Source organism: Mesoplodon bidens, assembly GCF_964165515.1.
Source record: "Mesoplodon bidens genome assembly, chromosome: 7".
Classification (NCBI taxonomy): domain Eukaryota; kingdom Metazoa; phylum Chordata; class Mammalia; order Artiodactyla; family Ziphiidae; genus Mesoplodon; species Mesoplodon bidens.
This window is the reverse complement of record NC_138164.1, coordinates 8855155-8878339: the sequence shown is the minus strand read 5'-3', so window position 1 is coordinate 8878339 and position 23185 is coordinate 8855155. Positions and strand designations below refer to the sequence as shown.

Sequence of the window (23185 nt, the reverse complement as noted above, 5' to 3'; positions counted from 1 at the left end):
GATAGTTCTATTTTTAATTTTTTGAAGAACGTCCATACTTATTTTTATAGTGGCTGCACCAATTTACATTCCCATCAGCAGTGCACTGAGGTTCCCTTTTCTCCACACCCTCATCAACATTTGTTATGTCTTCTTTTTTTGCTGATGGTCATTCTAATTGATGTGAGGTGATATCTCAACGTGGTTTTTTTTTTTATTTTTATTTTTATTTTTTATAGTGTGCTCGGGGCACACTATCACCTATTCTGCCTTTTATTAATTTTATGTGTTTATTTTTGCTGTGTTGGGTCTTCGTTTCTGTGCGAGGGCCTTCTCTAGTTGTGGCAAGCGGGGGCCACTCTTCATCGCAGTGCGCGGGCCTCTCACTCTCATGGCCTCTCCCGTTGCGGAGCACAGCCTCCAGACGCGCAGGCTCAGCAGTTGTGGCTCACGGGCCTAGCCGCTCCGCGGCATGCGGGATCCTCCCAGACCAGGGCTCGAACCCGTGTCCCCTGCCTTAGCAGGCAGACTCTCAACCACTGTGCCACCAGGGAAGCCCCTCAACGTGGTTTTGATTTGAATTTCCTGGATGATTAGTACCACAGTTTATCTAGTTAACTACTGAAGGACATTTTGGTTGCTTACAAGTTTTAGCAGCTATGGATAAAGCTACTATAAACATCTATGTGCAGGTTTTTGTGTGGACATAAGTTTTCAACTTGTTTGGGGAAATACCAAGGAGTGTGATTGCTGGATCATATGGTAAGAGTATATTTACTTTTGTTAGAAACTGCCATACTTTTTTTCAAAGTGGGTGTACCATTTTGTATTCCCACCGACAATAAATCAGAATTCTTGTTGCTCTACATCCTTATCAGTATTTGGTGTTGTCAGTATTTTGGATTTTGGCCCTTCTAATAGTTTCGTAGTAGTATCTCATTGTTGTTTTAAATTGCATTTCTCTGATGACATATGATGTGGAGCATCTTTTCATGTGCTTATTAGCTATCTGTATACCTTCTTTGGTGAGGTGTCTGTTCATGTCTTTTGTCCATTTTTTAATCAGGTTGTTTGTTTTCTTCTTGTTGAATTTTAAGAGTCCTTTGTATATTTTGGATATACAAGACCTTCCCTTTGTCCTTGGTATACTCTAGTTTTACTACATTTTATGTAGGTGTGGAAATCTTTTAAAATATCTTGTGTGTCAACCTTCTTGAATCTGTATATTTATGTTCATCATGAGTTCTACAAAAATTTCAGTCATTACTCTTAAACTATTTTCTCTTCTCCATCTCTCTATTCGCCCCTTTGAGCTTTTGAGGAAATGTGTGTCAGACCTTTTCATGCTACATGCCATATCCCTTAATCTCTTTTCTCATATATTTCATCTCCTTGTCTGTCTGTGCCTAATTCTGAATAATTCCTTCAGGTACAACTTTCAGTTAACTAACTCTCTTCAGCTGTTTTTAATGTGCCGTTAAACTCTTTCATTTACATTTTTATTGCAATAAATTGTATTTTTATTTATGAGTTCTATTTGTTCCTTTCCAAATTTGATCACTCTTGATAGTCTCTTGTTGCTTGTTCATTTTTGTAATTTTGTCTTGTATTACTTCAAGCATTTCATAATTATTTTATGTTCTATATCTGATAATTTCAGTATCTGAAGGCCTTGGGGTCTAAATCTATTGCTTCTTATATTTGCTGACTTTCATTCATGATGATTTATTTCCTTCTGTGTTTAATGACCTTTCCTTGTGAACTCGTCTTTGGTTGGTCTTAGTCTCTGAAAATTTAAGAAGATGTTTTTTTCCAGAGAGGATTTGTATTTTTTATTTTAGGAGCCTGGGATGCTACCAGCTGGGGGCCAATACCAATTTAATCCAGGAGTCTCAGATTCAGCTCCCACACTTTGCCACTGGCACAAGTCTGGTCTTTCATCAGTGCTAATGTAAACATTTGCCCTTGGGTAATCCACATTTTATGAGTGCTAAGAAGTCAGGACTCATCTTACACTTCTAAGCTTTTATATATGCTGCTCCTTCTGCCTGGAATATGTATCCTTTTATCCTCCCCCACATGCCCCATCTGATTAATCAATCTTTCTAAGACTAAGTTCAGGCTTGTTCTCTTCCAAGATACCTTTGCTGACGATCCCTAGTCTGGGTTAGATGCTGCTCTTACATGCCTCTACGGCACCCTGTATCTACCTGTCGTTGCATTTTCCACACTGTATTGTAATAATCTGTTTACTTATCTGTCTTCCTCCACGAGACTCTCTTTGGTAGGGGTCGTGGCATAGTTATGCTGTTTCCCCCGTGTCTGGCACAGGGCGGATCATGGTAGATTAATACATGTTTGTTGAATAAATGAAAGAACACCCGAAGAAATGAATGAATGAATGAATGAGTGATGATTTTGGAATGGACAATATGGGATTTCCAGAGAGGGTGAAGGATGATGGAGGGATGTGAGAAGAAAAGAGAAAAGGGAAATGACTGGTAGTTCTGGGCTGTTTGTTTGTTCTCCTTGATTAAGTGGAATAAAGTTGTCACTTCATTTCATCCAAAGTTTGTTGAGCATCCAGTATGTGCTAGGCACTCTGCTAGATGCCAGTAATACAAAGATGAAGATCAGAATGAAACAAAAACAAAACCACTCCCCCCTCACCCCATTTAAGGCAGATTTGGCTTGAGCCTGGGAAGCCAGCCCCTCAGGGATGCAGAACCGGGGTTTGGAATACAACTTGCCCGCATCTCACCTTAATCTTCACCCTTGCCTCTCAAGGCTGACCAGCATGTACCCATCTCCAAGTCCTGCATCTTCCACCTGCCTGAGCAACTTTCCCCTGCATGCATTATCTCCTTCTAGATGAGGCACCTGGGGAAGTGAGGGGAGCAGTTCGGGCTAAGGAAGGGGAGCTGCAAAGGCACACCTGCTCCGAGGAGCCTGGAGAAGTGCACAGGGGCAGGGAGCTGGGAGGGGCACGACGTCCAGGTAAGAGCAGAGAGGACCAACGAGAAATGTTGCTGCCCTTGGGGCTGGGACAAAACTGGCCCCAGTGTGGAGTGGTGGGGAACAGGGACCTTGAGAGTCGCTCTGTGGGATGGTGCAGAGTCAGAGCAGGGGCTGAGGAAGTTAAGGAGGGACCAGGGATGCACTAGAGGCATCAGGGGAGAGAGGTCAGAACACAGCGAGGGACTTCTTCTCTTTCAGCTTTTTAATTGCCCTCTCTCTTCACACGGTAGATTACTGTTCCTACAAACTGTTCAAGAGGCGGCGGCATGGGCGTGGCCCGCCTACACAGTGGACCAGCCTCTCGGTATTCTGCTGTTTGTGTGACTGGGGAGTCTGCCCTTGTCCTGTCTCCTGGGACCTGAGCATCTGGGAGCAAGGCAGGTGAGAGGCCAGAGTCCAAGGTTCCATCATGTCTCCAAGACATGCTGGGGAGCAATAAGCCTCCTCCTCCCCCTACCATTTTTGGGGAGAGTCGAACTTCATCCTCTTACAGCTGGAGGAAGCCCAACAACTTTCCGGGGGATAATGATTGTTTGAAAGGCTTGTTTTGTAGAAAGCCAGGGAGAAGCCATAGGTATGGGGGGTCAAAAGACAGAGCTTCACTTGATCTAGCCTTCTGGGCCTGAAGAATGCGTGAGAAGCCCCTTCGCCATGGAACAGGGACGGAAAAGACGGAAAGAATGCCGGGCACGCCACTGAGGGAGGCTTTGGGAGGAGGCCAAGCGTGGGAGGCTTGAATCCTTTGCTCTTGCTAGAACCCCGGTAGCTAGCGGGGCAACGGAATGTATTGTCCTTGAGCTCCTCCTTCACCAACTGGTAGGCACCGAGGTACCATATGCCTGAGAAGGGTGCTCCAAGGTACTGCCTTCACAATGATTCGGTGGATGCTCAGAACAGCGCTCTGTACACCCAGTAAAGGGCATCGGACTTCCCCTTAGTTTAGGACAGTTGTACGTTTGAGGCAAGTGGCCTCTCTGATCTGGGCTTGCCAAAAAAGTTCCCCAGGAACCAGGAGTTCGTTCGGAGGGAAGGGGAATGGGTGGAAGCGTGAGTGTGCCCTAGGAAGGGCATAGAACAGTCAAGGGGGTTAGGTTACTGATGTTAGTTTCCATAAGCCCCTCGGGGATTGGGCCGTAAATTTAATAATCTATATGGTCCTAAAAGGGCACAACCCACACCCACTGAGAACACAACTAAAGAGCCGGGAGCGAACGTAACCCGGTTTCACCATCTGATCCACCCTCCGCCTTCCCGCCGCGTGCCCCCATCTGCGCATGCTCACAATCGTCCACGCGCCGGAACCCTAGCGCCAGGTGAGGACCTCCATCTCCCCTCTGCCCTAGCCCCTCGCCCCTCGCCCCTCGCCCCTCGCCCCTGGCGGGCTGCTGCCCAGCTGCCCTGCCTTCCCCCGGGCCGCGGGCAGCAGTGCGCGGGCGCCCCCCGGGGGGTCCCGAGGAGGCTCAGGCGCTGATCTCCACCGCGCCGGCCTCGTCTTGCTCGCGGATCAGGTGCACGCCGCCCGCAGTCCGCAGTGTGCGCGAGGCGCTGCGCGAGCGGCCGGGCGAGCTCGGGGGCCGGGGCGGCGACGTGTGCGTCCGGCCCGTGGCGGGGGAGCGCGCTGGAGAGCGCGGGTAGCGGCGGGCAGAGCGGCTGGGCAGCCCCGGCGAGCGGCCCGGCACGGCCGGCGACACGGAGTAGCCGGGCGGACCGGGCTCCGTCGCGCTCCGAGGCTCTGGGGCGGGGTTCTCCTCGGGTTCCGGGGAGTCCTGCAAGGACACGTGCCGCGAGGGGTCAGCGGACAGCCGGCCAGGGCTGGGAGCGCGCCTGCTGTTCCAGGGCGCTGGGAATACCGAGGTGGAGGGGACATAGTTCCCTCCACAATCCGACTGCCTGGAGGGCTGCAGGCGTAGGTCTGTTTTTGCTTGCAACACAGGACACCTAGCGTCGTGCCTGGCACATAATAGGTGCTCATTAAATGTTGAAATGCATTAGTTTGAGTACTTTGTCCACTTACTCTGCGCCTTCCACCTGCCTTGGACAGCGTGGGACAGAGTTGGTTATGGAATAGTAGGGAAATCACCCGAGACAGTGTCCAAAGACCTGGGTTTGAAGCCTAGATTTGCCACTGATTTACTTGTTTGATCCTGGGCAAGTCATTTCACCCTGTCAGCCTTATTTTTCTCATCTCTAAAGTGGGGATGACACAAATATTTCTCAGGGTTATTCTGAGTCCTAGAAAGGTATATCAATATGGTATGGCTATGTAATACCAGAACATGGTAGGGGCTGTTGGAGAGTTTGTGGGGCACCCAGCCCGAAGCTGCTTACCTTGTCCTTCAGGATGTAGAGTGCCATGGGGTTCTTCCGCTCCTGCTCTCCGCTTCGTGGGAGGGTGTCTGCTGCACGGAGCAAAGAATGGGGTGGCTGGCCCAGGTACGGAACCCTTTCCACCAGCCAGCACCTGCACTCTTTGCTTCCCGATGGCCAGTTAAGGCCATCGGGAAGCCAGCCTCCACCAAAGGGTCCGGAATACCTGAGATCCTACCTTGGCTGCTCCTCTCCCTGCTCTGCAGCCTTCGTGCAGTTGATGCAGGAAGGGGCCCTGCAGAGCTGGCTTCCTTGTCGCCCATTTCGGCCTTTTCCCAGCAGCTCACTGATCTGAGTGCAGATGGGACGGGTGAGTGTGTGGCTGGGAGCTCACCTTCTGCTTTCAGGCGGTCATCATTCTGATCCATATATTCCAGGGAGTTTTGCTTCTCCAGCTTCCTCTTCTTCCTGCAAATCAACCCAGCACCCTGTGAACAGAGCTGTCGAGTGTGAGCAGGAGAAGTTCTGGGGGTGAGGACACAGGGGGGATCTGATGGCCATAAACGAGGCCTTGTAACAGGAAGACGGGCTGAGTGCGGTGGGAGGGGGAGAAGTCCAGAGCTTTGGGATGCGTCCCATCTAGGTTTGCATCCTGAGTCTGTCCCTAGCATTGTGACTGTGGGCTAGTCATTTAACTAATCTGCGTCTCGGGTCGTTGTCTGTAAACTGCAGATAATCACATTTAAAGGTAACACCCTAACCACAAACACAGTGCCTGGCTCACAAAAGGCGCCGTGCAAGTGAAACCAGTATTCATCGTGCTGGGGTTGTCAGGGTTGTGAGCACAGGATGTGGTTCCATATACAACACATGCAGTGGTAAGATGGATCTCCTGGGAAGAGGTGTGGGGCCCTGGGAGGAAAGGCGTTTAAAGGAAAGAACAGAGCTCGGGGCTGGAATGGGTTGAAGGATTCAGGTGCTCAGGGAGAGGAACTTGGAGAGTTACCCAGACTTTTTGGATGGTTTCCAGCAGGCACAGACTGTCACCAAGGTCACAAGGAGGAAGATGCCTCCTGTGGACAAGATTATGTAGAGCGAGCTTCTTCCTAGGGAGAGAGAGGCAGAGAGGTGGGAGAGACTTCAGAAGGGGCACGGGGTGTGGTGAGGAGAGCTTCCTGCGGCCGAAGAAATAGAAGAGGAACCCCAGGCAGCATGGCTGGCCAGTGGTGGACCTTACCCAGAGCTCACTTCCTACCCGTGGCTGTCCTCCAGGGAAAGCTGGCCCATCTCTGCCTCTCTCCCCCTCCAGTGGCACTCTGTCGGGGATGTCCTTAGCCTCTCATGGGCCCCTGCCTCTCAGGGCTTTGAGTCCCAAGGGAGGGCAGCGGGAGACTCACTGTACACAGTGATCTTGACGGGCAGGCTGCGGCCCTGGCTGATGGGGTTCTCCACCACACAGCTGTACAGGTCGTCGTCCTCCATGAGCACGCGGCTGATGGTGAGCACCTTTTGGTCGGGGGACAGGAGCATCCGCGAGTCGTTGAGGAGGGGCTTGCCGTCCTTCAGCCATGTGTAGCTGGGCTTGGTGCCATTCTCGTGCGAGCAGTTCAGGGTAAAGGCCTCGCTGAGCTCCAGCACCGTGGTCGAAGCCACTAACACCTGGGGCCTCGAAATGGGCACTGAGCCCGGGGGTGGGAGGAGCCTGTGAGCCACAGGCCAAAAAGCATCTCCCTTCCCCTTCTTAACTGCCTACCTTCCAACTCAGTCTGCGGTGTTCAGAGATCATCACTCCAGCTCTTTACCACCATCCATCCACCCATCCATCCATACAGCCACTCACTCAGTTATTTACCCACTATTTATTGAGCACATACTGAGCACGGGGAGTGCAATGCTGAACAAGACAGCTATGGTCCCTGCCCTCATGGACCTTCCCTTCCCTTCTTCCCAAATACCTTTCCAAGATGTCTTAAACTGACCCAGGCTGGAAGATATTTTAGTTGGGCTAAGCTTAGGTCAAAATAGGTTCAAATATTGGCTCTACCAGTTACTAGCTGCCTGAACTTATGCCCCAGTTTCCTCATCTGCAAAATGGGGTCCGTGATATTAACTATCCCTAGATTATTATGAGCATTACGTGAGTCAATATAGGCAAAGCACTTACAGTCGTTTCTGGCACATAGTAAGCGCTGTATACGTGTTAGCTATGGCCTATCTGCCAACCTCTAACATTCCCGTTGGCTCACTCCCAAGCGGCTTTTGTGTGGGTTTTCCTGGGGTCTAGCTAATGTATTGGGTGGACGTGGCCCCAGTCCCAGTCACCAGTCCCGCCTCCTTCCCTGCCAGAGACTTTACCGTCTACAGTGAGGTTGATGGTCTTCTCCCCAGTGAAGGTGTCATCGGTGATAGAGATCTCAACCTCATAGGTGCCCTCGTCGGCCAGCTGCAGGTCGCTGAGAAGCAGGGAGCCGTTTTCAAAGAGGCGGATGCGGTCTCGATAGTCGGGCCGCAGGGTACCAATGACCTCTGTGCCGATGGACTGAACCACGGTCACTGGCTTGTCCCGCTTCAGCTGCCACTTGACAACGGGTTTGTCACTGCTGGTGCTGCTGTACTGCACAGAAAGCAGGGCCGCCTTCCCCACTGTGCCATGGATCAGGCGCACCGGGCTGGTGATGTTCACCCCCTCCAGGGGCTCTGTGAACAGAGACCCATGAGGTGAGGGCAGCATCAGGCCCTGGCTCCTAACCTCACTCCCATCTTCGAGTCCTCTGGTCTCTCCATGCCTCACCCTTCTGGACCCTTCACTCCCTGTCAGTCCTTCCTTCTCACCCTTCGACTGTAGCTCTGGCCCCTCCGCTCCCCTGTCATCCCTCACACCCATCCCTTTGCCCTCAATCCTTCTTCAATCTGGACCTTTGCCTCTGCCTCTGGCAGTTTTCCCTATTGCCTTCCTCTTGAGGAAGATTCCAGGTAACCCATACCTTATGTGGCCCATTTATGGAAATATGTATTGAGACTTCCCATGTGCCAGACACTGTTCTATGTCCCCAGGATATATCAGTGAGCAAAACTGACAAACATCCCTACCCCCTGCAACTTATAGGTCATTAGACCTCAGAATGAACTTGTCAGATTTTCTCCTTAATTGGGCATTGGGAGAGTGGGGGATGGAGAAAGCATGGACATGTAGATTCCCAAAGAAAGGAAGGTGTCATGAGACAGCGCCAGTAAAGGGCAAGTTTAGGGGCCTGAGGACAACTGGACAACTCTCCGGTCATGCCAAGAGCCTCCCCTATCCTTGCGCCAGCTGCACGTAGCATCATACTAGGCCTGGCCCAGGGCAGAACAGTCCTGGAAATTCACCCAAACTCCAGCCCAATTTGCATCCCCTATGGAAGAGGGATTTGGGACAGGTCAAGCAAAGAGCTTGGAGTCAGAAGACCTTGTAAGATTGGGCTCCACTGCTTACTGGCTGTGAGAATTTGGGCGACTCATCCTTCTAGGCCTCACTCTTCTCTTTTAGAAAATAAGGATGACAACGATAACAAGAGCAAGTGTCTTATCCAGTTCACAGTGCAAAAGCACGATACGTATGTCAGTTACTGTGGTGTAGGGGAGAGAACACAGGAGTGAGCATCAGAGATCGGGGCCCTATTGTTGACTTAGGACCTCGGAGAAGTTGCTTATCTGTTCAGAGCTCAGATTTCCCACAGGCCAAATGAGTGGTAACGAGATGGTCTCATGGTTTGTTCCAGCCCTGTAGTTAGTTCTGGGATTTTACCATCTTGTCCAATGGCAGCCCCATCCAGAGACACATCTCACATTTCAGAGATCTCTTAGGAACTTTGGGGCCTGAACAGATGCTGCTCGTTGGCCTTGCACCTGGCCTTGCAGAGCAATACAGCCACCTGCGGGAGGGGTCTTCTGGAGAGGATGTCAGCTAGGAACAGGGCTGAGTTTAGCTGAATAGACACATACATGTCAGGTTCTCTGTTCCTCTGCACCCCCAGCTGCTCCCTTTGACTGTCATTGCCTCTGAAGTTCCCTCCTTCTTTCTCACCCCTGTTTCCCACTCTGCTACTGCTGCAGTGTAGATTTGGGGAAGGTGAGCTGTACCTTTCCAACCCCTATTCCTCTCCTTGTACCTCGAGGACCCAGACCAAACCAGGAGGCAATGGAACTAAAAGGCTAGTTGTGGAGATTGAAGCAAATTTAATTTGAAAACATATCCAGTCCATTTTGGGAGCAAATGCATTGTTAAGTAATGAGCTCATCATCTTTGGAAGTGGTCAAGGAAAGGCCAATTGACTTTTCTTTCACCTGTCTGTGCTTCCATTTCCTCCTCTGAATAGTGAGGTGGTGGGACCAGATGATCTCTAGGGGCCTTCTCCACCCTGGCATTCTATGATCCATCACCTGTCAAGGATGTTACAATCATAAAACCTTAAGCATGGAAGAGACTACTTTAATGATGAAAGCCACCATATGTATGAATATTACATACTTGTTACTGAGAGGAGTCTCAATTGGCAGGAGTTAGAATGGACAAAATCAACTATTTTCAAATTTTTTTAATTAAAGGTATTTTGGGGGCTTCCCTGGTGGCGCAGTGGTTGAGAGTCCACCTGACGATGCAGGGGACATGGCTTCTTGCCCCGGTCCGGGAAGATCCCACATGCTGCGGAGTGGCTGGGCCCGTGAGCCATGGCTGCTGAGCCTGAGCGTCCGGAGCCTGTGCCCCGCAACGGGAGAGGCCACAACAGTGAGAGGCCCGCGTACCACAAAAAGTAAATAAATAAGTAAATAAATAAATTTTTTTAAAAAAGGTATTTTTGTTCCCACAAAACCTTATAGAAACTGAAAAGAAATGAAATTTAGTTCTAGTTCACCTGATTTGGCCAAAGAGGTGGTGAGGACCAGAGCCCTGTCCTCCCCAATACCTTGGGGTGCTGCTAAGAATCCTTATGGCTCTGTGTATCAGGCTGAAATTGTTTGGCTACATGATCCTTAAGATTTCTCCAGCTTTAAGTTTCTGTGATAATTTAGATGGGATTTCCTGCCTTGCATCTGCTAGGTCCCAGGCTTGCTTTGATTTAGAAACACAAGCTTTCAAATTTCCCTGAATAGGCAAATAGGGTTTGGTGTGTGTGACTTGAGGTGACCCTGAAAAAATTCACTGAGCTTCATTAAAGGCCAGGGTGGGCACATCTACCCCCCTTCCTCAGGACCCAGTCTGAAGCAGTGGGGTTGGCACATGAGAGTGATATATGCAGAGCCATCCTGAGGTTTAGCAACCCCAAGCACTGAGGTTCCCCTTTCCTCCCTCCTGGAGGCTGGACAGTGACAGTCCCGGCCCCAAGAAAAAGTGGAAGGGATTCTCCTCCCCCCTTCTGTCTTCTCTGGCCCTCCCTGAGTTTCCCCAGCGTCCACTCTCTTGCATCCCATAGAAGGTCCTGCTAGTGCTTTTGTGATGTCTTTCCCCCTTCAAGTCAGCTCTTTCTACCTATTTATTTATTTATTTATTTTGACCACACCACGCAGCATGTGGGATCTTAGTTCCCCGACCAGGGATCGAACCTGTGACCCCTGCATTGGAAGCACAGAGTCCTAACCACAGGACCGTCAGAGAAGTCCCACTTTCTACCAATTTAAACTTGATTCTTCTGGATAAAAACATTGGAGAAGCTACAGCATGTGGATTGCCCTGGGCCTCACCCTCTTCTAGGTGGATGCCTGTGAACAGGGCCTGCCCATGAGTCATAGGGATGTATGGAGGTATGTTCAGAGTGGAGGGAGCAGTCTTTCTCAGAAGCTGACAAAGAAAGCGTTTGTGCTGAGCAGACACTGGTTCCCAAAACTCGCGCCAAAATCGGAGTTGCTTTTAAGTTCAGGGTCCCACAACTTTCAAGGGACACAGAGAACTGGGACAGGTGCCAAAGCAGGACACAGAAGTGAGGAAATGGCTAACAGTGCAAATAAAAGGGACTGGGACTATTCAACCTTGAGAAACGATTAACTTAATCATTGTCCTCAAGTCTCTGAGGCATCATTATGTAGAAAGTTGCTCTTCCCGCTGGAGGCCGGAAAAAAAGGAAACTGACCTCGCAGCAAGACGTCCCTATCAATTTAAACAGCCATACCGGATCAGGTAGGTGGCCCTCGTCAAGTAGGATTTTGACCTGTGGTGACACCAAGGAATGTCAAACTTTAAAATATAAGAATGTACCGAAGAGACACCAAGGGTGCACAGGTGCCGAGGGAACACCAAGTGAACACACAAAGAGAAGGTAGCCAAGAAGAAAGACTTCAGAAGAAAGTCTATTCTTTCTTCTGAAGAAACCAGCTCTACTAGCATCTTGATCTTGAACTTCAGCCTCCAGAACCGATTGGAACAAAGATGGCGGAGTAGAAGGACGTGCTCTCACTCCCTCTTGCGAGAACACCAGAATCACAACTAGCTGCTGGACAATCATCGACAGGAAGACACTGGAACTCACCAAAAAAAGATACCCCACATCCAAAGACAAAGGAGAAGCCACAATGAGATGGTAGGAGGGGCGCAATCACAGTAAAATCAAATCCCATAACTGCTGGGTGGGTGACTCACAAACTGGAGAACACTTATACCACAGAAGTCCACCTACTGGAGTGAAGGTTCTGAGCCCCACGTCAGGCTTCTCAACCTGAGGGTCCGGCAACGGGAGGAGGAATTCCTAGAGAATCAGACTTTGAAGGCTAGTGGGATTTGATTGCAGGACTTCGACAGGACTGGGGGAAACAGAGACTCCACTCTTGGAGGGCACACACAAAGTAGTGTGCACATCGGGACCCAGGGGAAGGAACAGTGACACCAGGGGAGACTGAACCAGACCTACCTGCTAGTGTTGGACGGTCTCCTGCAGAGGTGGGGGTGGCTGTGGCTCACCGTGGGGATAAGGACACTGGCAGCAGAAGTTCTGGGAAGTACTCCTTGGCATGAGCCCTCCCAGAGACTGCCATTAGCCCCACCAAAGAGCCCAGGTAGGCTTCAGTGTTGGGTTGCCTCAGGCCAGACAACCAACAGGGAGGGTACCCAGCCCCACCCAACAACAGTCAAGTGGATTAAAGTTTTACTGAGCTCTGCCCACCAGAGCAACAGTCAGCTCTACCCACCACCAGTCCCTCCCATCAGGAAACGTGCACAACCCTCTTAGATAGGCTCAACCACCAGAGGGCAGACAGCAGAAGCAAGAAGAACTACAATCCTGCAGCCTGTAGTACAAAAACCACATTCACAGAAAGATAGACAAGATGAAAAGGCAGAAGGCTATGTACCAGATGGAGGAACAAGATAAAACCCCAGAAAAACAACTAAATGAAGTGGAGATAGGCAACCTTCCAGAAAAAGAATTCAGAATAATGACAGTGAAGATGATCCAGGACCTTGGAAAAAGAACAGAGGCAAAGATCAAGAAGAGGCAAGAAATGTTTAACAAAGACTTAGAAGAATTAAAGAACAAGCAAACAGAGGTGAACAATACAATAACTGAAATGAAAAATACACTAGAAGGGATCAATAGCAGAATAACTGAGGCAGAAGAACGGATAAGTGGCCTGGAAGACAGAATAGTGGAATTCATGGCTGCGGAACAGAATAAAGAAAAAAGAATGAAAAGAAATGAAGACAGCCTAAGAGACCTCTGGGACAACATGAAATGCAACAACGTTCGCATTATAGGGGTCCCAGAAGGAGAAGAAAGAGAGAAAGGACTAGAGACAAATGACAATGAAAACATGACAATCCAAAACCTATGGGATGCAACAAAAGCAGTTCTAAGAGGGAAGTTTATAGCTATACAAGCCTACCTCAAGAAACAAGAAAAACCTCAAATACACAATCTAACCTTACACCTAAAGGAACTAGAGAAAGAAAAACAAACAAAACCCAAAGTTAGCAGAAGGAAAGAAATCATAAAGATCAGAGCAGAAATAAATGAAATAGAAAAAAAGAAAACAATAGCAGAGATCAATAAAACTAAAAGCTGGTTCTTTGAGAAGATAAACAAAATTGATAAACCATTAGCCAGACTCATCAAGAAAAAGAGGGAGAGAACTAAAATCAGTAAAATTAGAAATGAAAAAGGAGAAGTTACAACAGACACCACAGAAATACAAAGCATCCTAAGAGACTACTACAAGCAACTGTATGCCAATAAAATGGACAACCTGGAAGAAATGGACAAATTCTCAGAAAGGTATAACCTTCCAAGACTGAACCAGGAAGAAATAGAAAATACGAACATACCAATCACAAGTAATGAAATGGAAACTGTGATTAAAATACTTCCAACAAACAAAAGTCCAGGACCAGATGGCTTCACAGGTGAATTCTATCAAACATTTAGAGAAGAGATAACACCCACCCTTCTCAAACTCTTCCAAAAAATTGCAGAGGAAGGAACACTCCCAAACTCATTCTATGAGGCCACCATCACCCTGATACCAAAACCAGACAAAGATACTACAAAAAAAGAAAATTACAGACCAATATCACTGATGAATATAGATGCAAAAATCCTCAACAAAGTACTAGCAAACAGAATCCAACAACACATTAAAAGGATCATACACCATGATCAAGTGGGATTTATCCCAGGGATGCAAGGATTCTTCAATATATGCAATCAATGAATGTGATACACCATATTAACAAATTGAAGAATAAAAACCATATGATCATCTCAATAGATGCAGAAAAAGCTTTTGACAAAATTCAACACCTGTTTATTATAAAAACTCTCCAGGAAGTAGGCATAGAGGGAACCTACCTCAACATAATAAAGGCCACATACAACAAAGGCACAGCAAACATCATTCTCAATGGTGAAAAACTGAAAGCATTTCCTCTAAGATCAGGAACAAGGCAAGGATGTCCATTCTCACCATTATCATTCAACATAGTTTTGGAAGTCCTAGCCATTGCAATCAGAGAAGAAAAAGTAATAAAAGGAATACAAATTGGAAAAGAAGAAGTAAAACTGTCACTGTTTGCAGATGACATGATACTATACATAGAGAATCCTAAAGATGCCACCAGAAAACTACTAGAGCTAATCAATGAATTTGGTAAAGTTGCAGGATACCAAATTAATGCACAGAAATCTCTTGCATTCCTATACACTAATGATGAAAAATCTGAAAGAGAAATTAAGGAAACACTCCCATTTACCACTGCAACAAAAAGAATAAAACACCTAGGAATAAACCTACCTAGGGAGACAAAAGACCTGTATGCAGAAAGCTATAAGACACTGATGAAAGAAATTAAAGATGATACCAGCAGATGGAGAGATATACCATGTTCTTGGATTGGAAGAATCAATATTTTGAAAATGACTATACTACCCAAAGCAATCTACAGATTCAATGCAATCCCTATCAAATTACCAATGGCAGTTTTTACAGAACTAGAACAAAAAAATCTTAAAATTTGTATGGAGACAAAAAAGACCCCGAATAGCCAAAGTAGTCTTGAGGGAAAAAAACGGAGCTGGAGGAATCAGACTCCCTGACTTCAGACTATACTACAAAGCTACCGTAATCAAGACAATATGGTACTGGCACAAAAACAGAAACATACATCAATGGAACAAGATAGAAAGCCCAGAGATAAAGCCACGCACCTATGGTCAACTAATCTATGACAAAGGAGGCAAGGATATACAGTGGAGATAAGACAGTCTATTCAATAAGTAGTGCTGGGAAAACTGGACAACTACACATAAAAGAATGAAATTAGAACACTCCCTAACACCATATACAAAAATAAACTCAAAATGGATTAGAGACCTAAATGTAAGACCGGACACTATAAAACTCTTAGAGGAAAACATAGGAATAACACTCTTTGACATAAATCACAGCAAGATCTTTTTGGATCCACCTCCTAGAGTACTGGAAATAAAAACAAAAATAAGCAAATGGAACCTAATGAAACTTCAAAGCTTTTGCACAGCAAAGGAAACCATAAACAAGACAAAAAGACAACCCTCAGAATGGGAAAAAGTATTTGCAAATGAATCAACGGACAAAGGATTAATCTCCAAAATATATAAACAGCTCATGCAGTTCAATATTAAAAAAACAAACAAACAAATCCAAAAATGGGCAGAAGACCTAAATAGACCTTTCTCCAAAGAAGACATACAGATGGCCAAGAAGCACATGAAAAGCTGCTCAGCACCACTAATTATTAGAGAAATGCAGATCAAAACTGCAATGAGGTATCACCTCACACCAGTTAGAATGGGCATCATCAGAAAAGCTACAAACAACAACTGCTGGAGAGGGTGTGGAGAAAAGGGAACCCTCTTGCACTGTTGGTGGGAATGTAAATTGATACAGCCACTATGGAGAACAGTATGGAGGTTCCTTAAAAAACTAAAAATAGAATTACCATATGACCCAGCAATCCCACTACTGGGCATATACCCAGACAAAACCATAATTCAAAAAGACACATGCACCCCATGTTCATTGCAGCACTGTTTACAATAGCCAGGTCTTGGAAGCAACCTAAATGCTCATCGACAGACAAATGGAGAAAGAAGACATGGATGGATCTAGAGACTGTCATACAGAGTGAAGTAAGTCAGAAAGAGAAAAACAAATATCGTATATTAATGCATGTATGTGGAACCTAGAAAAATGGTACAGATGAACCGGTTTGCAGGGCAGAAGTGGAGACACAGATGTAGAGAACAAATGTATGGACACCAAGGGGGGAAAGCGGTGGGGGGGTGGGATGAATTGGGAGATTGGGATTGACATGTATGCACTGATGTGTATTAAATTGATGACTAATAAGAATCTGCTGTATAAAAAATAAAATAAAATAAAAATAAAAATAAAATGCTAAAATAAAAAAGAAGGTACCTACCAGTAGCCTTGGGATCCCTTAATAGCCTCTTCCTTTAAAGAAACCATCATCTACTCATTTTCATGTGATCATTTTTGCTGGGCAAAGGTTTTCTTTTACCAGTATTTGCCTTCAATTTACCTTTTAAAAGTATCAATGAGATAGTGGGAAACGTGTTACACCTAATCTATACACTCTGATAACACTGACTGCAGTTAAATCCCTTTTTATCTGAAGGGCTTTTTGTTTTGTTTGGATGTGTCTCCACAAGGAAGTTCCTCTTTCCCTTTGGCTAGTATAGATACCCTTATTTGGGCTTTCTCCAGCTCTATTATTTTTTTGAGGTGTGGTAACCAGAACTGCATACGGTAACCCAAGGGCACACAGCGTGGTTTTCGAAGAGGAAAAAATATTGCTTTCCACTTTTCATTTTTAATGTTTTTCTTAATGAATTAACAATAAAGGATATTAAAGGCTCTGAGAAAACAACCACCCTCCTCAGTCCCTACTGTATAGGGCCTTCACTGTTGGGGTTATTGTATTGTTTTCTTATGCTGTTACCACGTTGAGGCCTACAAAAGTGTGAAATCATCTTAAGTGTCAATCACTCAGGAATATAAGAGAAAACCAGGAAATGGAAATGGTGAAGAAGGCCCTTGGGATCCAGGAAGAGAAGGATAGCTTTTTTTCTACACTGTACAGAGTGTAGGCGTTCAGTAATGTGTACCTAGCTAATAAGTGTTAAGCTGACACACAGAGATTTACCATGTTTTGGATTGGAATAATCATTATTGTTAAGCTGTCATATCTCCCAAGCTGACTTATAAACTTAATACAATGCCAATCAAAATCCCACGAGGTTTACTTTGTGGTATTGGCACAAGGATAGACAAATAGATCAATGGAACAGAATAGAGAGTCCAAAAACAGACTTAAACATGATAGCTTGACTTTTTTTTTTTTGGCTGCTAGGCTTGTGGGATCTTAGTTCCTGACCAGGGATCGAACCCATGCCCCCTGCAGTAGGGCATGGAGTCCTAACCACTGGACCGCCAGGGAACTCCCTGATTGCTTGACTTATGACACAGGTGACACTGCAGTGAAGTGGAGAAAGAATTTTTTTTTCTTTTTAATAAACAGTGCTGGGCCACATAGGGAAAAAAAAAGAATATTGATCCCTATCTCACATCTCACACAAATAGCAATTCTAGGTAGATTGTAGATCTACCTAGAGTGCGAAAGGAAAAATAATGTTTTAGAAAGAAAACATAGCATAATATCTCCATGACTTGAGGGCAGACACAGATTTTTTTGACAGGACAGAAAAGTGGTACCCATAAAAGAAGAAAATGATACACTGGACACAATAAAGTTAAGAGCTTCTGTTCATCAAAAGACACCATTAAGAGAGTGAAAAGGCAAGCTGTACAGTGAGAGATATTTGTAATACATATATCCTATAAAAACTCATATCCAACATATATATTTTAAATTCCTACAAATTAGTACTTTAACAAAATCCAGGAAACTCAGTAGAAAGTGGGCAAAAGACTTGGAACAGGTACCTCACATAAAAGGATTTCCAAATGGCTAATAAATATATGAACAAGACACAACTTCATTAATCATCATAGAAATGCAATTTCCCTGGTGGCGCAGTGGTTAAGAATATGCCTGCCAATGCAGGGGACACAGGTTCCAGCCCTGGTTCAGGAAGATCCCACATGCTGCGGAGCAACTAAGCCCGTGTGCCACAGCTACTGAGCCTGCACCCTAGAGCCCGTGAACCACAACTACTGAAGCCCACGTGCCTAGAGCCCGAGCTCCGCAACAAGAAAAGCCACCGCAATGAGAAGCCCGCGTACCGCAACGAAGAGTAGCCCCCGCTCACTGCAACTAGAGAAGCCTGCGCGCAGCAACAAAGACCCAACACAACCAAAAAGAAATAAATTTAAAAAAATTTTTTTTAAAAGAAATGCAATTTTAAACCATAATTTGATGCCACCTCATACTAGGATAGCTAAAATGAAAACGAGAAGATTCAATTATTGGTGAATATATGGAACATCTGGAACTCTCAATCACTGCTGGTGGGAATGTAGATTGATACAACCATGTAGCTTGATACAACCACTTTTGAAAACTCTGGCTATGTCTACTAAGTCTAACCACACACGTATAACTCAGCAAATTCTACTCCTGGGTATATCTGTTCACCAAAAGACATCTACTAGAATGTTTTAACAACTCTATGCATAAAGGCCCAAACTGTAAACAACCAAAGTGTCTATCAAAGTTCAATAGGTAAATTGTGGTAAATTCATACAATGGAATATTCTACAGCACTGAGACCAAACAAGTTATAATTTTAACAACAAAATGCATGAATCTTACAAATTTGGTGCTCATTGAAAGAAGCCAGGCATAAAAGAATGCATACATATAATTCCATTTTTATGAAGTTCAAAGACATGCAAAATTAATCCATATTAGAAGTTAGGACACCTCTGTGACCCTGGAGGGAAGGCAATAGTAACAGAAATAGAATGGGGGTGCTTCCGAGGTGCTGAAATGTTCTTTTTCTTGGTCTTGGGGGCTGATTAAATGGGTCTGTTCACTTCATAAAGGTTCATAAAACTGTATCCTTATGCAAAATGCATGTTCCTGTATGTAATTTTCAATTGCAATTAAAAAAAAAAAAGACAGCACCTACGATGTGAAGGTGATCTTAGGACTAAAAGGGTGGAAACCAGGCAAAGGACTTCCTGCTATTGGGTCCGTAGAGGATGCGCTAACTCTAGGATCCCAGAGAGTAACATCTTGCAAATCAGATTATCTAGATTTATGGCATGCTGTGTTTATGTCTGTAAATAGTATCCTAGCCTCTAGAAAAGCCTTGTTTGAATGTTCCAGGAATAGGGCTGTGATGAATTTAGGAAAGCCTCATTAGGCCATATTAGGTTCAGAGTACTAAGCGTTACTTGCCTGAGGCTAGTTTGGTGATTGCTGTCATAAGGGAGTATGGCAAGGGATTAAGGTAAATCTCTGGGAGCCAGGGCCACGTGGTCCAGCCCCCCTTTTAGTGCCAATCTTAAAAATACATTTCCCAGCCTCCCTTGCAATTAATTATGATACTACTGATTTCTAGTCAATAATACTAGCAAAAGTTGTAGACACCTTTTATAGGCTGATTTAGAAAAACCTCCCTCCTTTTTTTTTAATACTCTACCTAAAAGAAATGAAGATAAATCTCAGACTGACCATTGGAAACACATGTCAAAGTTGATAGCGCTCCATCAGCTTGGTGCCTGAAAAACCTCATGGAACAGTCTTTCCTCATTCCAGGCCTAGCCTGAAACGGCACTGACTACTCCATGGTTAATGCCAGGAGGCCTTAAATTTTGGAATTTATTTGTCACAGAAGCTGACACTTTCCTCATAGATTGAGGATGGCAGAAATTCCTTATAGAATCTCAGCTCTTTATTGCTCTTGAGTCCACAGCAGTACAATGGCCTGACCCTGCACTTACCAAGTCTTACCTGTCATAGATTGTAACTAATATCTTATTAGCATAGTTTATCTTTAGAACTTTTTTGTTATACCTTTTTTTTTTTTTTTTTGGCCGAGCCACGTGGCATGCCTGATCTTAGTTCCTTGACCAGTGATCGAACCCATGCCCCCTGCAGTGGAAGCACGGAGTCTTAACCGCTGGACCGCCAAGGAAGTCCCTTGTTATATAATAATTATTAAGTTCCATTTTCCCTCACAGGAGATCCTTTGTCACCTTTTTTTTTTTGCCTAATCACACTGACTGACAAGATCTTTCTATATATTTTTTTCTTTACCATATGATGACCTGAAAGAGCTTCGGGAACATCTCTGATTTGTATAATTCATTGTGCATTTCCTATTCCCAATTCACTGCCTCCATACCCTCAGCTCTCATTTCCTCAACTCATTGTAATTTCCACTGAGACCGCTCTCAACAAGGCTAATGGTAACCTCTTTTTTTAAAAAAATAAATTTATTTATCTATTTATTGCTTCGTTGCTGCACGTGGGCTTTCTCTAGTTGCGGAGAGCGGGGGCTACTCTTCGTTGCGGTGCGCAGGCTTCTCATTGCAGTGGCTTCTCTTGTTGCGGAGCACGGGCTCTAGGCGCAAGGACTTCAGTAGTTGTGGCACATGGGCTCAGTAGTTGTGGTGCATGGGCTTAGTTGCTCCGTGGCATTTGGGACCTTTCTGGACCAGGGCTCGAACCCGTGTACCCCTGCATTGGCAGACGGATTCTTAACCACTGTGCCACCAGTTAAGTCCCTAATGGTAACCTTTTAATTGGCTCTTTAATGGGCTCTTTCAGGTCCTTATTATACTGGGCTCCTTGATACATTTGATGATGATTGTCTGGGAAACTCCCAACTCCCTTCACTTTATAGATACCACAGTCTCCCAGGTCTCCCTCTGTGTCTCTGATTGTTCCTTCTGGGGCTCCTCAGTGGGCTTTATTCTCTGCCTTCCTCTGCAAATCTTGGGGTTCCTCAATGTTCCATATTTAGCTCATTTTCTCCTCCAAGGTAATATTTATTCATTCTCCTTGTTTTAAATCTCACCTCTTGGCTGACAGTTTCCAAATACTTCCCTCCAACCCTCCAGCTTTAGGTTATTCAACATTTTCCCACACATGACTCATAGGCATTTCAACCTCAACATGAGAAACACTAGTTATCATATCTCCCAACCTTGCCCCATTTTTTAAATTTATGGTTTCACACAGAAGCCCTACCTCCTTCTCTAGATTGTTTCACTTCCTATAAATCACTAGGTCCTGACTTTCCCTCCAAAATATTATCTCAACATCCCTCACTCCCCCTCTCTTTATTCTAATTCCAGCCCAGGTCACTTCTCTCCTGAACTATTGCAATAGCCTCGCTATGGTTTGACTTGTGTCCCCTAAAATTCATATCTTGAAGTCCTAACCCCAAGTATCTCAGAATGTGACCTTATTTTGCAGTGTGGTCATTGCCAAGGTAATAAGCTAAAATGAGGTCATGCTGGAGTGGGGTGGGCCTCTAATCGAAGATGACTGGTGTCCTTTTAAAAAGGAGAAATTTGGATATACACACAAGCACAGGGAGAATGCCATGTGAAGATTAAAGTTATCTGTCACAGCCAAGGAACTCCCAGAAGCCAGCAGAGAGCACTGGAACAGAACCTTCCCTAGGGCCTTCAGAGGGAGCACAGCCTTGCCAGCACCTTGATCTTGAACTTTTATTCTCCAGAACTGTGAGACAATACATTTCTGCTATTGAAGCCACCCAGTCTGTGGTTCCAGCAAATGGATACAGGCTTCCTTCCCTATCTTGCTTGCCTACAGTTTCACCTCCAACACCTCACTGCAGAGTGAGGGATCTGAGCTATACTCTGGCCCTGCTTGTTCCCAGATTAAAAACCATTCAATGTCCTCCCCCGCTCCCATTGTTTGCAAACTATATTACAATTTCCTTAGCAGAGTTTACCAGTCTCACCTAACTCCATCCACACTTTCTTCTCCAGCAGCGGTAACTGACTGGGCTGCTCCTAACATGTGATACCATTTCAAGCTGTTGACCTTGGCCCATTTTCCCAACTCTAATGCTCACTCCCACACCTATCTGTTTTTCTCATCTTTTAAAATTCAGTGCAGACATTCCCAGGAAACCTCCCCTGATATTCCCCCACTCCCATCCTGTACCACCAGCACCAGCTTCCTGATGGGGTAGGTGACCTCTCTCTGATTCTTGGAACCCTCTGCCTCTCTGACTCATAGTAGTTTCTGCATTTTATTAAAATGATCTCTGCATCTTATTTGCCCCACTAAATTGTGAATTCCTAGGCTCTCTGGAATAGTGTGTGTGTGCGCGCCTGCGTGTGCGCACATAAGCATGTGTATTTCAAATAAGATCATTTCTCCAAGAAGCTGGTAGGGGGAGGTAGGTGTCTATGGCGTGTGTGTTATGCATAGATTGGTGTTACTCTCCCAAACCAGGAGGCTTATTATCTCCAAAGCTTCTTTCATCTCCCTTGTTATTTTATACTCAGAGAAGCCAGGGTGGCGGCTGGGGAGACACAAAACCAAGATTTCCCCACCCCTTCAAGGCCCACCATAGTCCCTTGGAAAGAATGCCGGACTGGCCCACGCCAACAAGACATCCCATCAGAAACGGCTCATTGCCCTCCATCTAATGTACGGAATGCTGTGGGAGCTGCAAAGTCATGCAGGCTTTGGGGGATGGGGGGCAGGGGCCGGGCAGGAGGCATACAGAATGAAGAAATACATTCAACACGAATGCCTGAATTCACTGAGACGCTTCCCACGGTGGCTGAGCATTCTCCCCTCCTCCCGCCCCAAAGGCATTCTGGCCCTCAGCTCTCCCCTCCCTCTCCTTTGAAAGCCCCGGGTCCCTTCTCTAGACCCTGTCTTACCCTCTGGTCTCCTACCTGTCTGGATCAGAAGCAGGTAGAGAAAAGGAGTGAGGCGCAGGGCACTGAAGGCTCTGGACAGGGCTTCCCTTTCTCTCTTCATTTTGGGTGGCGTTCTCCAGCTCTGGTGCACACAATTAGCATGATTTCTCCACTCTGGGCACGTCCCTTTGTACCACTCGGAGTTTCTCTGCCCGAACACAACCCTGCCAAGTTCCCTCTGAATACACAGAGCTCTGTGTGTTGCTGGACTTGTTCTTTCCTCTCTTTCAGACCTGGCATTTTCTAGTTTCAAAGCCCTACATCCCGGGTTCGGAGGAGAGTATCTGCTTGGGAGATAATCTCCAGCACAGGGTTCAGTCTGATGGGTCCCAGCAGCCTAGCAGCTCTTTGTTCACCTGCGCTGAGCCCCACTGTCAGGGGGAGATGAGGATTTGGGCTCATTGAAGGGACTGGGCTGGGACACACACTAAATTGGACCTTGTGTGTCCCAACCTGTCCTGTCTCCACCTCACGCTCCCTG

The 23185-nt window shown here is 46.0% G+C and overlaps 1 protein-coding gene across 3 annotated transcripts; it reads right to left on the bottom strand.

The window, feature by feature from the left end:
* Nucleotides 1-4457: 4457 nt before the first annotated feature.
* HEPACAM (hepatic and glial cell adhesion molecule) lies at nt 4458-22930 on the bottom strand (the record flags this gene model as incomplete). 3 transcript variants are annotated; one of them, XM_081239575.1, is made up of 7 exons in its annotated part: nt 4458-4763; nt 5326-5396; nt 5699-5772; nt 6311-6410; nt 6702-6983; nt 7660-8001; nt 22681-22930. In XM_081239575.1, 7 exons carry the CDS (start codon nt 22763-22765, stop codon nt 4458-4460), a joined length of 1260 nt encoding a protein of 419 aa, XP_081095701.1. The 3 variants fall into 3 exon arrangements, with proteins under 3 accessions (XP_081095701.1, XP_081095699.1, XP_081095700.1); XM_081239573.1 differs by having other exon boundaries at nt 5543-5772; nt 6317-6410; nt 22681-22765; XM_081239574.1 differs by having other exon boundaries at nt 6317-6410; nt 22681-22765.
* Between the last annotated feature and the right edge of the window lie 255 nt (nt 22931-23185).